This window comes from Castanea sativa, chromosome 9, assembly GCF_040712315.1.
Source record: "Castanea sativa cultivar Marrone di Chiusa Pesio chromosome 9, ASM4071231v1".
NCBI classification, from domain to species: domain Eukaryota; kingdom Viridiplantae; phylum Streptophyta; class Magnoliopsida; order Fagales; family Fagaceae; genus Castanea; species Castanea sativa.
In genome coordinates this window covers 13,483,469-13,499,313 of record NC_134021.1, presented here as the reverse complement: position 1 = coordinate 13,499,313, position 15,845 = coordinate 13,483,469, and the positions used below count along the sequence as shown (strand labels likewise).

Sequence of the window (15,845 nt, the reverse complement as noted above, 5' to 3'; positions counted from 1 at the left end):
ATTTGATCGGGTCATAAGGATTATGCATGTTGTGTTGATTTTTCGAAAGTTACCAGGTCAGATTCGAATTGGTTATGGAGGTTAACCATAGAAAACGGGTGATATAGTTAATTTTGAGAATTTAGTACCTAACATAGAGTTTTTATTAATAAATTCATTTATGTAATATCACATCAATTTATTAATTAGTTGAGTTTTTTACAAGCAGAGAGAAGGAGAGTTTTGTTAACTCAGTCTCAAGACGGATTGAATTGTGAGTCCTAGTCCTGTGTTGTTTTAGAAACCAACTCTGAGGTTATTGAGGATTCCGAGTTCTTTTAGTAATATAGCTATTCATTTGATCGTTTCCTCTTATGTCGGATTTTGTTGTGCTGGGTTGAGTTGTGTGCCATGACCCTTGAGTGTTTGTCTTCCAAAATCTTGGCGTACTATTAAAAACTTGCTAATGGCTCTGTCTTCAAATTTATGTTTATGTTGGTGTAATCGATTTGTGTTTTGTCTCACTAGTATATTATACGGTACTAAAACCAGTAATGTGGCACATGACTCACATTACATGATTAAATAATTGAAGGGTGCTAGATTTATTAATTCAAGCCTTCCATGGAAATTGGAGTCTTCTAAACTGTTTTATGTAGTTCTAAATTTTAAAATTTTAAATTTGGATTTAAATCTTTAATTTGTTTTGGGTATCTCATTCCCATGAAATTACAATGGGTTGTTTTATTTTGTTATTATATTCTATACAATATTTAAAAGCTGAAATTTAGCACTTATTGTCACTTAATCAGTGCATCATTTTGGTCTATTTTAATGCAATTACTTAAGAATAAGAAAAGACAAAATTGGGTTGAGAATACCTGTTCTAAATCCAAAATTATTTTAATTTAAAACATTTGTTCATTGACCCAAAATTTCAATTTAATACTTTTGTTTATGTAGAAATCATTGATTAAACTTTGAGTCAGGAAGAAACTTATTTATGTTCATTTATTTTACAATCAAGACAAGTTCAAGCCTAAACTTAGGCTCAACTATTAAACAAGCCACAAACTCAAAACAGATATGTGTTGTGTGAACAAGGTCAAGAGTGTATGAGACTAGATTTAACTTAAGTCTAACAAAAAAAGTATATAGAATAATATTATATTTTCACATACATGTATAGAAATATACTTACATAAATTTGATATTGGTTTATGTAAGTTTATAAATTAACTTATAAGATATCAAATAATTATTTGTAATTTATCAATTACCGTATATAAATAGTTCATTTCATGGTAAAAGTTATATATAATTTTCAATAATACAAGGTTGGTAAACCTAATTTTTACAAGCTTATAAATGAAAATCACCCTATCTAATTAACTAAAACAAAACAACTCCAATAATAATTTAGTTATGAATTATTAGTATAAATTTGTGGAGGGGTAAAACATCAAATCGTGAAGTTCACTATATATGAGAAAAGAATGGTTTAATTAAGTTACTTGAGAACAACTTCAAACTTATTAGACCAAAAAACAAAAAGAATCAACTAGGACTCGGCTCATTTTTGAAATAATAATCTTAAACTCTTAATATTAATTGTGTGTCTGGGATGAGCTAAATTTTTTAGCTTATTTTGGTTACTATTCATGAGTCTTATTGTACTTTTTGATACTATTTATGGGTCCTACTGTACTATTTAGTTTATTTTTTTACATTTTTTCTACAATTTTAGTAATTATTTTTTCAATTTCAGCTAAATAAGCTGTTTCAAATGGACATTAAATTCAACTTAGATCATTTTACAATCCTAAATTTCAAAAACATCCCCCTCAAGTTAGAACACACTCCTATTTCATAACACCTTGAGAATGGATATTTGACTTTGAATATCTCTGTTAGAAACGCGAGATAGTATCACCCAGTTGAGTGATGAGATTCTCGGCTTTTCCTAACGATATTTTCAGGGAGACGGACGGCACGTCGTTTAAATGGTGAATGAATAATGGGGTATAAATATATAAGGATACATGGCAGACAGTAGTTTGCACGTGGTGACTCAACGTCCGAGTCAAGACAAAACTAACCGATATTCTTCCCTTTCCTCTCTTTCCTTCCTTCCTTCATCTTCTTTTAGATTCTTCTCTTTCTCTTCTCCTCTTCTTTTCTTTCTACCAAAAACATACACTTTCACACACACACACACACACACGGAGAGAGCTAATTTTTTCAGATTCTAGGGTTTTGTTTTTTTCGATTTCTTCAATTTTAGAGAGAATGGAGGGAGCGAGCAATGGAGGGATGTTGTACCACGAGGTACAAGAGTCGAAGCTGTGCGCCGTGCATTGCGTCAACACGGTGCTTCAGGGACCTTTCTTCTCCGAATTCGATTTGGCCGCGCTCGCTTCCGATCTTGATCGCAAGGAGCGCCAGATGATGATGCTCGAGCTCGAAGGAGGTGGAGGTGGAGGAGGAGGAGGAGCAGCAGGAGGCGGCGGCGGCGGCGGTGGAGGTGGTGTCGCCTCCGGAGACTTCCTCTCCGTCGAGTCCCACAACGTCTCCTTGGATGGTGATTTCAGTATCCAGGTACAATGGTTTTGGTTCTCCTTGCCAATATCACTTTTTATATTCCCTGTTTGGCTCCTCTTGAAAAAGTAAGAAGAAGATATCTTTGCTATATATGTGTTTTTCAGTTTTAGAAAAAATGGCTTAGAGGGGAAGAAAGAAAGAAACAGGTGAAATTGTTGTTAAAGAACAAAAGGGTGAATATTCTATTTTTGAATATATTTATTAATGTTTAGTGGTGTTCATTATTCATGGTGATTGCTATGAGAAAAGACTCAATCTTTGGCATTTAGTGAATCATTTGATGCCACTCAAGTCCATAATTTATAATTAAAAGATACCAATAGGGGTGAGTGTCAATTAAGGAGGTGATCAAGAGTTTGATTTTAGTTAGGGTAGAGCCACAGTGCAGACCCAGGTGGGTTTGATTCCCGGTTGGTGCAGCTTATCTAGTAATTTTACCCTTTAGAAAAAGGTCTTGGATAAAACAGACGGGTGGAAAAGATTACATTTGGTCAATCTTGATTAGCTTATTGGTGGTTTTCGTTGTTGTTGTAGGAACTAATTTACACTGTGATTGTTTTTGGCCAAGATTCATGGGTTATGTCACTTACATATGGCTGCCAAAAATATTTGTTTTTGATAGGCTTAATGTTTAGTTATAATATTTGCAGTTGTAACTGTACTTTTGCTCATCATGGTCTGGTTAATTAGTTTCTCTTTAGAATTATAGACATTGAATGGCACAATTTAGCTACCCATAATTTTGTGGGTGATGAATATAGCCTTGACTGGATGTTGCTCTCCATTGGCATGTTAAAAACCTTTTATGATTGGCCTGATGATTAATAGGTAATAGAAATCACAAGAGATGGCCTTCTTTTATTAGGAAATTTTTTTCCTCCAAATCAAGTTGGATAAATCTCCTACAATCTACTTATCTACTTTCCATATAGATATATGTGCAAATTTTAATATGCAGCTAAAGAGAGTAGTGATATAATTGGAAGTGTAATGATGGCGTCTATGTGATTTTCAGTTATTGAAATTTCCAAAAATTTCTCCATCTTCGTCTCTATAGTATTTTTAACATTTTAAAAACTGAAGGGATTTGAATTTCATTATTTTTGTGCTTTGGCTTGTGGGACGCAAAATGCCTTGCTTTAACCTTTTGTGTTATATGACATTGGTAGTCGGGACTGAAGCATTATTGCAGTGTATGTTCTAGGCAAAGAGTTATGGGGCTGGAAAATATGTATTGACCAGTTCTTTTTTTGTTGGTTTACACAATGGTCCTGTAAACCTTAGAGTTATATGACTCCAACAAAATCAGATGGGGGGGGGGGGGGGGGGGGGGGGGCGCAAGTTGGGTGACATTGACTAGAACTACCCTGAGGTCGTTTTTAGTAAATTCAGTTGTAGCATATTCTTGTATGTAGCAGGATCGCTCATTATATGCAAAGCCATAGGTTCTGTTCGGACACCTTTAGCCATCAAATTAGTCTTAGGAATTCCCTAGACAGCATGTTGGGTATTACATGAGCTCAGGTTGATTGTTAACTTTTGGGCCTCAAAATATGGGCCTGAAATTAGTCCACCCTGAAGCGGCATGGCTTAGCATGATCAAGTTGTGAGTCAGACCTTTTGAAGAATGTCTCACTGCCCTTTTGCTTTTAGCATCATTGTATGTTATTGTTATGTCTCATGTAATCATGTTGAGTTTCCTGTTTCCCTATCTGTAATATTCTAAAAAAAAAAAGAAAAAAAAAACTTGAAGTGGGTTACGTATCATATGATTCAGTTACTAGAATGTCGGGTATTACATGAGCTCAGCTTCATTGTTAAATTTTAGGTCTCAAATATGTGGCTGAAATTAGTCCACCCTGAAGAGGCATGGCTTGACCTAATCAAGTTGTGAGTCAGACCTTTTGAGGAATGTCTCACTGCCCTTTTAGCATCATTGTATATTATTGTTATGCCTCATGTAATCATGTTGAGTTTTCCTATCTGTTATTCTCTAAAGGGGAAAAAAAAAAAAACTTGAAGTGGGTTATGTATCATATTATTTAGTTACTAGGAAATACTATGCAGACGGAGCTGCTTCTCCATTATCAAACTTGTTTTAATCGTCATCAAAATTTTTCTTTCTATGAGTCTATTAGTTTAGCCCACCTGCAATGATTTTTTGTTAAATAACTTCAATGTGTGTGTGTGTGTATAGTAAAATTGCAAGTTGACCTAACACCCCATCACTCCTGCCAGCGCACTAACAACTCTAGCACTGAAAACAGCATCACTGAAGAGAAACCAAATAAGCATAGAATTATAGACCACAATTCTTAGGCCACCACACAATGTAGGAATGAGTGATTCACATCCTCCCCATAACTTTTACACATAAAGCACCGCTCCCTATGTTGTTAGATCGTTGTAATATGGTTTCTTGATGTTTTGCCTTTTTGTACATTTCCTATGTACTAGGCTGTGCGTTTTTATGAAATTTCTTTATTACTTATCAAAAAAAAGAAAGCTACCCTCTGGGCACATGAGTTTTCCATATACTTTCCCGAGGAAAGTATAGTTCACTCCCTCCTCCTCCTTTGTGTATTAGCTTTACATGGAAACCCGTTTGTTGTGAGGGGACCCACACCAGTCTGTCTGCCTCCCCATACCGGATCTTACTTTTGTAAAGATCCTCCAATAATTGTGTCATGTTCTCTACTTCTCAATCCTACACAGCACGAAGGAACAAAGGATTCCAATAGAACTGCTCATGTCTAACCTCTATAATCTCTATTGTCCAATATTAGGTTGTACATTTGGATTCAGTTAAATGCTGGATTGTGTTTTTTATTGTCCAGATAACTAGGGTTATGGTATATATCTTGATTATATCTTTGCTTATAATAGAATGAGACAGTTATGTTTGTTAGTGGTGCTGAGGACTGCAAACAAGAAGGGAGATAGATTATGTTAGCTTTTTGGCTGACTTCGTTTTTCAAAACCATTATAAAAGTATCTCATAAATAAGTAGGATAACAGATTGTTAAGAAATTAGTATCATCCCTTAACGTGCTAAATGGTATCACTGATATGTATTAGCAAGATGAAGCTAAAGTGTTTAACAAGAAGACTGAAATTCTGCAGGCAAATTTTTCAGTTTCATTGGGAACTAGTTTAGTTCATAAATATCCTGATCCTCACTTTTGGATATCCATACATTTTGGTTGATGGGGATCCTTATGTCCAACATAGGGAAGGGGCAAGGGTCTAAACTTTTATAAGTTTGTCTTGAGGAGACAACAGAGGACAGAAAGAGTGACTCCAAGGGTCACCCACCTAATATATATTGGTGAAAAAAGGGAAAGAGTGGGGGCAGTCGAATATTGTTGAGTTAGGAGAAACTCAGCCTATGCCTTTAGCTCTTGTCTGAGTTTGGTCTAACTTGATCCTGGCTTGGGTTCCTTCGCTGAATTTGGCTCATTTCTTGGATCTACTTAGGTTCTATACTGACATCTTCAGTCATTTACCTTGTTCAACATTCTGCAAAAAAAATGAAGTCTCTGCTATCTAAATATTCAATTTTGATATTCTGTATGCTATCTTCTTTGAGGAGAGAGAGAAAAAGGGGGGGGGGGGGGGGAGGGGGACTGTGTACATGTGATAGACTTGAAACCAACTAGCAATCCTGTTGCTAACACCACCCTTGTTGCCCAAAGGTTCAAAACTTTTCAAAGTTTTGTCGGTTTCCATTGCTTTAAGTTGTTGCTTTTTCCCAAAAGTGGTTATCAATATTTTATTAAATTTCAAATGTGGTCAGTAACTCCACATACATAGTAACCAGATTATAGTTGAAATTGTGTAGTACTGATTTGATGTGCCAACCATTCTAGTATTCCATCCTAACCAGTCCCATGGTGACCATGCAGTGTTTCTAACTGTTTTAAACTCTAATTATTATCCTCATCATCAAAACTTGTTTTGCATTACAGCATGGCATTCCCCACTGGCATCATTGCCCTTGTGATGTATGGGAAATTCAATCAGTGAGAACAAGCCCACTTCTGCGGTCATTTTATATGTAAATCATGTAGAAATAAATCATGTAGTACTAAAATTCCATATAGGCTCTGTTCTTCACTAGAAACCACAATTTTTAGTAAAGAGATGAATACTCTCAGTCACACACACCCTTATTAATGCATCCGACCCCAGTATCTTGAGACTAATACTTTGATTGTTGTTTGAAATCCTTGGAAAGGCTTAAGAAATATGTCTGAAGTGATAGGGAGATGTAATTTATTCTCTTTATTCATGTGAAATTCCACTGGGAAACCCTGGCTGCTGGATATGGTTTTTTCCTTCTTGAATAAAGAAAGAGATCTAGGAAGATGTACAACAGCAACCAAAGGCTTAGTCCTAACATTTTGGGGTCAATGATGGATCCTCAATAGGCTAATGAGGGTTGGCTACATATATTCTTTTCCTTCATTCTATTCAAATCTAGGAAGATGTACATGCACAAAAAACTTACTCGGTCTTATTTTGGAATCCTCATAAAGGCCTTTAGGAATCAATCTGAAGTGACGGTAGAGGTAATTCACCTGCCCTTTATTATGTGAAAACCCATAGGATAGTCAGATTGCTAGTAGAATTTTTTTTGCATCAATTGAAACATGTTTTGATCTGTTGTATTGCAGACTATTATCCTGTTTCTTTGACATTAGATACTTCTTATAGGATATTTTTCTCTTGCTTGCATTGAGGCTTGGTAATTTTCACATTTTAATCAGTTTGTTTAGTTTGAGGGATTGGTGTTCTCTTTTACACCGAGTTGGGAAATAATTTATGATCCAATTAGTCTTAGGCAGTGATGATTTGTATTTTATTATTATTTAGTTTTAGTTTGGCTGGGCAAATATTATACTCCTGCATTATTTTTTCACCGTCATTGTAGCTTGATAGCTAATATTTAACATTTTTATGATGTGACTAATTAGAAAGTCTTTCTTGCAGGTGCTACAAAAGGCTTTAGAGGTATGGGATTTGCAAGTCATACCCCTTGATTCTCCAATTGCGGAGCATGCCCAAGTTGACCCTGAGCTGGAAAATGCATTTATCTGTCACTTGCAAGACCATTGGTTCTGTATCAGGAAAGTGAATGGGGAATGGTATAACTTTGACAGTCTCTATGCAGCCCCCCAGCACCTTTCCAAATTTTACCTTTCAGCCTATCTTGACTCTCTTAAAACCTTTGGCTGGAGCATTTTCCTGGTGAGGGGAAACTTTCCTAAGGAATGTCCCATCTCATCCTCTGAAGCTTCAAATGGTTACGGCCAGTGGCTATCGCCTGAAGATGCTGAGAGAATAACTAAATCCTGCAACTCAACACAGGCTCCTCCTCAGAGAATCAATCGGACTCAACATCATTCTGAAACATCTGCTTTGTCTGGGGAAGCAGAAATGATTTCTGAAGTGGAAGATGCGGACTTGAAGGCTGCAATAGCTGCCAGCCTGATGGATTCTTTCCCAGCCACTGCCAGTGTTGAAACCCCAGCCACTGCCAGTGTTGAAACCCCAGCCACTGCCAAAGTTGAAGCCCCAGCCACTGCCAGCGTTGAAGCCCCAGCCACTGCTACTGCTGAAACCCCAGCTGCTGCCAATGCTGAAACCCCAGCCGCTGCCAGTGCTGAAACCCTAACCCCTCAAAATGAAAACCAGCACAGTAAAGAAAAGATTCAATAAGAAGAAATACTATTTTTTAGAATCTATGTTCAGTTGTTGAGGACAATAATCCACGTCCGGTTTGATGGTGCAACAACTCAAGTACACGGGTGCTGCTATAGACAATTTTTTGCAGGATCTTTTTCACAGCTTGTTGAGATGTCAAGTTGCTATTAATTTTCATATGAGCTCACTATTCACACCACTTTAATGTCTACTATTAGCAACTTGTCTTCAGTAGCTATGAGAAAACATGTGTCCATAGACTTGTTGGTATATACATTTTGGTTATACCTTCTTTGTATTTTTTTTGATAAAAGCTTGGTTATACTTTAGCTTTAAATTGAAATTGTAAAAACATAAGAAAACCTCATCTTGGCCATTGGATGATTTTTGCTTCTTTCTAGATTTTAGCTATATTGTTTTTCCCCACTACCTGTTATGATGTGTTTTGTGGTCGTTCTTCTTTTTTCCTCACTTCTTAATGACTTTCATTGATGGAGCTCGTATGGAGATTGAAAGGTTCAAGCTGTTTTTGCCTCTTTCGTTGTTTCCTAAATCTTGAGTTGTCAAAAGCAAAAAAACAAAAATGGAGATTATTAAAAGTACTATGGTTTTAGGCACTTACTTTATTCCATTATTATTAAAAGAGAGACGTATTTACCGCCAATAACTGTTACATTGATAGGTAAATGCCCAAAAATATCCTTCAAAATCCTAGAATGCCCCAGATGATTCTGTGTTCTTACTCTAGTGGACCAAGGCACCCTCCTTAAATGACAGGAATGCCCTCGAAAGTTCACTCCTTTGAAGAGATAGGAGCCTAAAAAGAATTGAACAAAACAAACAGACCAACAACATGCACAGCAGTTGGGCAGTCAGTCACTCATGGTGGAGAATGACTTTATCTTCAACTCTCTCTCTCTCTGCTGGTAATTAATTTTCAATTATTTTGATTTTTGAATGCTCTAGAAATTTGATTAACAAATAAGTACTCCTTATATTCAATATTTATAATACATATTTAGGAAGAAAACAAAAGAGGAGCTAGCTAAGGAAAGAAAAAGCTAGAAAAAGTAATGAGTGGCATGAGTGACGCTTTTAGGCTGGAAACTGAGACCCCCAAGGCACCAACCACATCTTTCTTTCAAACAGTTTACAAATGCTATACTCATAGTACTCTTAATGTGTATAGTAAAAGGCAGGATTGGATAAAAGGCTAAGAGGACCTATTGCTTTGCTTTTACCTGCAGATTATCTTAAAGTCCAAAACGGCCTGTTTTTTTATTTGGGTTCTTATAAGATCTCAAATTGGATTCAAGTATCAGTTTTTTCCAGATGGGTTCATCGGATCGATTGTTTGACAGGCAAAGAACTGTCCATGAGATTCTTGGTGGAGGTTTCGGTATGTGAGTCTCTCTCACTTTTTGATCATGTGCTTTTCTTTTTTGTTTATATATATTTATATAATTTTATTATTGGATCCAATCTTGGAATTTTGTGTTTGAATTCATTCTTCAATTGGGAGTTTTATTTGGGTTTTCAGCATTTAATTTAGTAGACTTTTAAGTATATGAATGTGAGTGGACTTTTTTTTTTTTTTTTTTGCATTGATCCCTGATGTTATGAAGCTTCTGAGAATACAGGTTGTTAGGAAAAATATGAACCAAAGTCACAATTTTGATCTGATTTAACTGGATTTGGGTTAAAGATATTCATGTTTAGCATTGGTTAAAACAGTTGCAGATGTGATCCTGTGGAGGAGGAAGAATCTTACAGTGGGAATATTGTTAGTAACTCTAGCTGTTTGGCTGGTCTTTGAGAGATCTGGCTATACTCTGTTGTCTCTTGTCTCAAGTGTTTTCCTACTTCTCATTGCTATTCTCTTTTCTTGGGCGAAATCCGCAGCGATTCTCAATAGGTATGTACAAAGATTTGTGCTTTCTAAATTTTAGTTTTGATCATATTTGTTTTAGTTTTTTTTCAACTCTGAAGTATATAGAAAGTAAGCTTTTTGAGGTAATTAGTTGTGGACTTAGTGGCCTATACAATACAGATTGAGTGACTGGTTTTATGATTTGATCCTTATTTTAGTTACTTGGTGCTTCCTCTATTGTTAAAAAAGTTACTAATATTTTCGTTCTGTTTCCACAACTCCTTCCTGTTACATATGTTGGTTTCCTTACTTGATTAATTTGTTTAGAGATCACATTTTATGCACAAAAATTATAAGTTTCTCTGGGAGTATACATTTTGAGCTATTGATGGTTTATCATGTCTCTTATAAGTTTCACTAGTGATCCAGCCCTGTTTTCATTTGAAAGATGTCTTATAACTTTGAATCAGCTTTTTCCTGGGTTAAATACTTAGAATGATATTTATGCATCAGACATCATAGATGGGTTCCTTGTGCCTATCAGTACCTAATTTGCTTACCATTCGTGAAAGAGATGAACGCAAGTATTGTCTTGGGAAATAGTATTTGATCCATCTTACTAACGAACTGAACCCTTTGTTAAGAAAATAGCAAGCTTTTCAATAATAAGTTTCTCAAAATTGAACCTATAGGATGATCTAACAGGTGCACTTTTGAGCTATGGCTACTCTTGAGCTTGAGGTGACAGCGTTCTAATTTGTCAGACTAGATGGCAGGGGACGACAAGTCTTGGTGCTTCCTTGTAATTATAAATTGCCTCTGTTGAGTGTAGTTCCACCCATTTTCTTTATTGTATGTTGATAAGGTGGCAAGAGTTACCTGATATGAAAAGGGGTTTCTAAGCATAAAAAAATTTAAGGTCCATGTACAAGATGTTGGTATAATTGATAACTTGGCTATAGCAGATGTGGTTCTTTTGTTGATGAACTGATTTTTTCTCATATATTCTTGCAAGTTTTAGTGCCATTGTTGCTTCCTAATCTTCTTACTTACAATAAGTTGGATTGTAGACCATTTTGCTTTATACACTAGAGAATAAATTAGTTGCTTCCTAATTTAAATTATTGTTGCTTCATTTGCTTGTTCTGTCATCTGCAATAAACTAAAGAATATATAAGCACACATTGCTTTTCATGTTGATTACATGTATATTTGTTAAAAACTCGTCTCTCAATTGTTCATCTTTCTTTGGAGCAGACCTGCTCCACCTCTTCCAGAATTGCATCTATCAGAAGAAATGGTAAACGAAGTGGCAACTTTCATCCGCCTGCGTGTCAACACCTTACTCTCAGTTTCCCAGGATATTGCTCTGGGTAAGGATTCAAGGTTGTTCTTCAAAGTAGCTGCATATCTATGGCTGATTTCTTTTGTTGGTGGCTTGACTGATTTCCTTACCTTGGGATACACCAGTAAGTTGTAACAGTTGTCTGATTAAAAATAAATTTTGACATATTACCTATCCTCAGATAGCGAGAAACATAATTTCAAAAACTAAGTCAATCCTGTGGTTTTCTTCATTGCAGGTCTTGTTGTCATTCTTACAGTTCCAGCACTATATGAAAGTTTTGAAGATCATATAGATAAATATGTCATATTGGCCTACAAGAATTTACATCAATTGTATGTGAAATTAAATAAGGAGTATGTTAGTAGAGTCCAAAAATGGATTTTGGAGAAGAAAAAACTGAGCTGATCTTTATTACTTTTTTTTTTTTTTTTTTCGAGGTCATGGGAGTGATGAGGGTGTGAAGGGGTGTGGGAGATTGTAAATCTTCTCTTCTTTTCTTTTTTTCAAATTGATTTCTTCCCTTGCGTATTTATTTTCATGCAAGAGCTTTCCAAAAAACGCTGAGAAAATGATTTGTTAAATTAAAAGTGATACAAGTTTATGTAATCTTATCTTGAGAAACATCTTATACAAGAATTGCCTTTAGGTTTGACCCATGAAATGAAAAGTTGAGAAAATGTTTTGTTAACATAATTTCCAAGTTAGGGAATTGGGATTTGGTATATCTTCAAATTAACTTCACCCATGAATCACTTCTGGTTGTTTATGTTCCCATGGGATGGTGCAATGCAAATATGGACTTCACCTGCACTTATTAAATATGTTTTCCAGTCAAGTACCTGTTGCCGTTAACAGCACCCCTCCCATCCCATGTGTGTATGTTGGGAGATAGCACTCTAGGAATACTATGAGATACAAAAAAGTATATATTTTACCTTATTAAAATCTATTTTATCTATTTTACTAACTTATTTTACAACTTATACAACAGTTCAATTTTTATATTTACATATTAAACTTATACAACATTCTAATTTTTATATTTACATATAACTCATTAAAATAATATAAAGTATCACGTCCAATAATATAAATAACTCATCGCTCTCTTCTTTTCCATCTTTTTCTTCAATTTTTTTCTCTCTCCATCAAATCTACACCACCAGCAAGGGAGAAAGTTAATTAAATAAGTATATTTATGTTTAGATCTCAGCTACAGTGGAAGACAAAATTTCTTTGGAACTCTCTCAAATTAATTTAATAGCATTTCAAATTCCAATGCACGTAATGGTGATTTTTTTTTTGGTCGGTATATAAGGCCAAACTTTATTGAAGAGAGGCAAAAAGAATGGACTATTGGGAATATAGTCATCAACATCAACACATAGGATAGTATCGATGGGTATGCTCCACTAGTCAAACAAAAAGAAAGTCCAAATGATAAAGTCATGTGCTAATTTAGAACACCATACTTATATTATATGACACATGAAAGGATAGTATTGATGACTGATCTTTCTTACTTATCTATAGAAGCCTCAAAATGAATTGGATAAGTGTGAGAAAATTATAGATAATTTAGAACTGAATTTAAATTCAATTAAGAGATTACAAAACAGCATACTTATATGGCATTTATCTATTTTACATTATTAAACACAATCCGCTACTTATCCAATAAGTATTAATATTAATTAAGGTTATGTCAGGATTGTGTTTAGTATAAATGTATATCTTCATTTTATAAAAAAAAAGTTTCAATAGTAGATAATTGCATAATATAAATAGGCTTTTTTTAGCACATTGGCGCTAATGCTCTCATACGTTTATACACATCTTCATATGATATTGCCTAGGACATTTATTGGCATGAATTTGATGATATATATATATATATATATATATGTGTGTGTATGTATTTATATATCAACTTGGTCATAGATGAATATGTTTGTTTAATATGCTATATATGGCTTTACCTTGCTGAACATATTTCTTTACCTCAATTTTATATGCCTCATAGCTTAAATTATTTACATAATATGAGAAAATTAATTTTCTCATTATTTCATTATTTTACACTCATTATATTATGTTTTTGCCGACAACAAAAATTCAATAATAGCAGCCAACAGGTAACCCATTGGCATGAGTATCACTCGACTACCCTAAAGAACCTACGTCTAGCTGCTAACCTATCATAACAAGATGCATGTTTCGGCCACAAAAAGACCCCAAACACTTATCATAATGACATCTATAGCAATCCTTGTCATATTTTCTAAGAATAATCAAGTAAATTTGAAGTTGATGAGGCCCTTCTAATATAATTTTTTAGGTAAAAAAAAAAAGAAGAAGCTAACGACACAACACTAGGGATAATTTCGAGTTTCAATTGAAGTAGTATTTTAAATTAATTGAAACTTTTATGGAGAAAGAATTATACATCAGATATCATGAAAATTTTTTCTATACTAATAATACCTTACACTATTTTTTTATTTATTTTTTATTTAGTATTTGTATTCAATAAAAATTTCCATTGAATTATAAATTCATTAAAGGGTTTGAGAACCGTATAAAAATTTGAAACAAAAATAGCATCTATAGATTAGGAGAGTGATGAGATAAAAGTTAAAAACTCGTTATTCAATAAAAAATAAAATAAAGAAAAGTCAAATCCGTGAATAACCCTATGAACGGTGAGGATGACGCCGCCTTAGCCAGCAAGCAACATCAACGGAGACCTAAACCTACAAGACAGTATAAATTTACAAAGCAAAACCCTAACAAAGCAAAACCCTAACAAATTTCTCTGCTTCTGCTATTGCTATTGCTATTGCTATTGCCATGGCATTAGAGTCAAGCACAGAAGTTTCTTTGGTTCCACGTCGCAAAATAAGAAAACGTCGCAAAATGAGAAAAGAAAACCCAGAAGAGGGTCCAATTCAGTCTCCATGTCGCAAAAGAAGACGAAAACATCCTGATGAACCTGAACCAGAACCGTCCTATGAATTCCTCAACAAGATCCCTGATGCTATTTTGTTCGAGATCCTTTATCGACTCCCTTGCCGAACTGCTCACCTATGCAAATCCGTTTCAAAGCGCTGGTATTCACTTATTTCCAATCCTTCCTTTGCTCGCGGCTTCATTCTCCGCCGCCGCCGCCACTCAGACTCAGAGCCCTTTAATCTTTTGTTAAAGTATACGGTATGGGATTATACGGGTCCACCTAAGGATGAAGTCAAGGTTCTTCCATTCAATAGCTCTGAGTTGTGCTCTAATGAAAAATATGGAAATAACATTCTCAACTTTCTTCCTTGTTTCAAAAGAGGAAGATTATATAAGAATGATTTTGGCATGGCTTCATTCAACGACTTATTGCTAGTACACAACAAAGTTACATCGGCTAGGAAGAAGGTAGGCTTTTGCGAGTACTATATCTGCAATCCGTCTACCAAACAATGGTTCAAGCTCCCTCGCTGCAGTACTTCACACTCTCTCAGAACCGATAAGGTTGGCTTTATTTGCGAAGCCTACGAAAATGCGCATTACAGATATAAGGTGGTACTCATTCATTCTCCCAATGAACCCAATACTACTCAGTTACATATGGAGGTTTTTTCTTCTGAGATTGGTAAATGGTGCAAGTCTGTTGTTTCGTCGCCGCGGGGATTGAATCCTTTCAAGAGAAAATTCGAGTGTGCTGGTGTTGTTGTTGCTTGTAATGGGATGCTGCATTGGGTGGATACAGAAGTAAATGGAATGATCAAAGGCTTTGTGGTGTTCGATCCATTCAACGATGCAAAACGATGCCATTATATCGATTTACCCATACACTTTTCACCTCAAGATGAATTCTCCTTCGGAGTCCCAGATAATTTCTCCTTTGGAGTGTTTCAAGGGCGCCTTCGTATATTGCACAATCCTCGGGCCCAATTCAACCATACTTCCAGCTTTTATGTTTGGGAACTCGAGGATTACAATAATGCAGGTACATGGTGCAAGAAGCACGAAGTTTGCTACAAAAACATGGTTTTTGAACATCCTAATAACCTTTATAGGATTGTTGGGTTAGCAGAGAATTTCCGCTATTCAATGGTGGAGTTCCTAGCTTTTCACCCAGACGATGGTGAAATTGTCTTCTTTAAATTCCGCAATTATAAAGTCATGTGCAACATTAACATGCGGACAAGGAAATTGACAATGGAGCGCAAACTAAATAGTTCACGATGGGGAAGATTATCTTCTTCTGCACTCTTACTTCCGCAACCATTGTGGCCAACACCAGTTCCTCCACTTCCATTGCAATTTAATGCTCTAAAGATTGTTAGCGACTGA

The 15,845-nt window shown here is 35.3% G+C and overlaps 3 protein-coding genes across 7 annotated transcripts; all 3 read left to right on the top strand.

Annotated features, from left to right (window-relative positions):
* Positions 1-2,033: 2,033 nt before the first annotated feature.
* On the top strand, positions 2,034-8,688 carry LOC142610461 (ataxin-3 homolog). The gene is made up of 2 exons (XM_075782267.1): positions 2,034-2,577; positions 7,573-8,688. Exons 1-2 carry the CDS (start codon positions 2,269-2,271, stop codon positions 8,299-8,301), a joined length of 1,038 nt encoding a protein of 345 aa, XP_075638382.1. The 5' UTR covers positions 2,034-2,268; the 3' UTR covers positions 8,302-8,688.
* Positions 8,689-9,029: 341 nt separating this feature from the next.
* On the top strand, positions 9,030-12,192 carry LOC142610462 (reticulon-like protein B12). Of its 5 annotated transcripts, XM_075782271.1 has the most exons (6): positions 9,139-9,212; positions 9,309-9,407; positions 9,534-9,685; positions 10,021-10,201; positions 11,414-11,625; positions 11,740-12,192. In XM_075782271.1, exons 3-6 carry the CDS (start codon positions 9,619-9,621, stop codon positions 11,907-11,909), a joined length of 630 nt encoding a protein of 209 aa, XP_075638386.1. In that variant the 5' UTR covers positions 9,139-9,212; positions 9,309-9,407; positions 9,534-9,618; the 3' UTR covers positions 11,910-12,192. The 5 variants fall into 5 exon arrangements, with proteins under 5 accessions (XP_075638383.1, XP_075638385.1, XP_075638386.1 ...); XM_075782268.1 differs by lacking the exon at positions 9,309-9,407 and having other exon boundaries at positions 9,030-9,212; positions 9,534-9,689; XM_075782270.1 differs by lacking the exon at positions 9,309-9,407 and having other exon boundaries at positions 9,075-9,212.
* A 2,162-nt stretch (positions 12,193-14,354) lies between these two features.
* LOC142608778 (putative F-box/kelch-repeat protein At1g15680) lies at positions 14,355-15,845 on the top strand. Its single transcript, XM_075780459.1, has one exon. It carries the CDS (start codon positions 14,355-14,357, stop codon positions 15,843-15,845), a length of 1,491 nt encoding a protein of 496 aa, XP_075636574.1.

What these genes read in the sequence shown, in the direction of transcription:
- LOC142610462 (XM_075782268.1), top strand. Translation starts at nt 9,140, where the DNA reads ATGCACAGCAGTTGGGCAGTCAGTCACTCATGGTGGAGAATGACTTTA. An exon ending in AACTCTCTCTCTCTCTGCTG is followed by an intron (nt 9,213 to 9,533) that starts GTAATTAATTTT and finishes TTTTACCTGCAG; the next exon opens with ATTATCTTAAAGTCCAAAAC. An exon ending in CTTGGTGGAGGTTTCGGTAT is followed by an intron (nt 9,690 to 10,020) that starts GTGAGTCTCTCT and finishes TGGTTAAAACAG; the next exon opens with TTGCAGATGTGATCCTGTGG.
- LOC142610461 (XM_075782267.1), top strand. Translation starts at nt 2,269, where the DNA reads ATGGAGGGAGCGAGCAATGGAGGGATGTTGTACCACGAGGTACAAGAG. An exon ending in ATGGTGATTTCAGTATCCAG is followed by an intron (nt 2,578 to 7,572) that starts GTACAATGGTTT and finishes TCTTTCTTGCAG; the next exon opens with GTGCTACAAAAGGCTTTAGA.
- LOC142608778 (XM_075780459.1), top strand. Translation starts at nt 14,355, where the DNA reads ATGGCATTAGAGTCAAGCACAGAAGTTTCTTTGGTTCCACGTCGCAAA.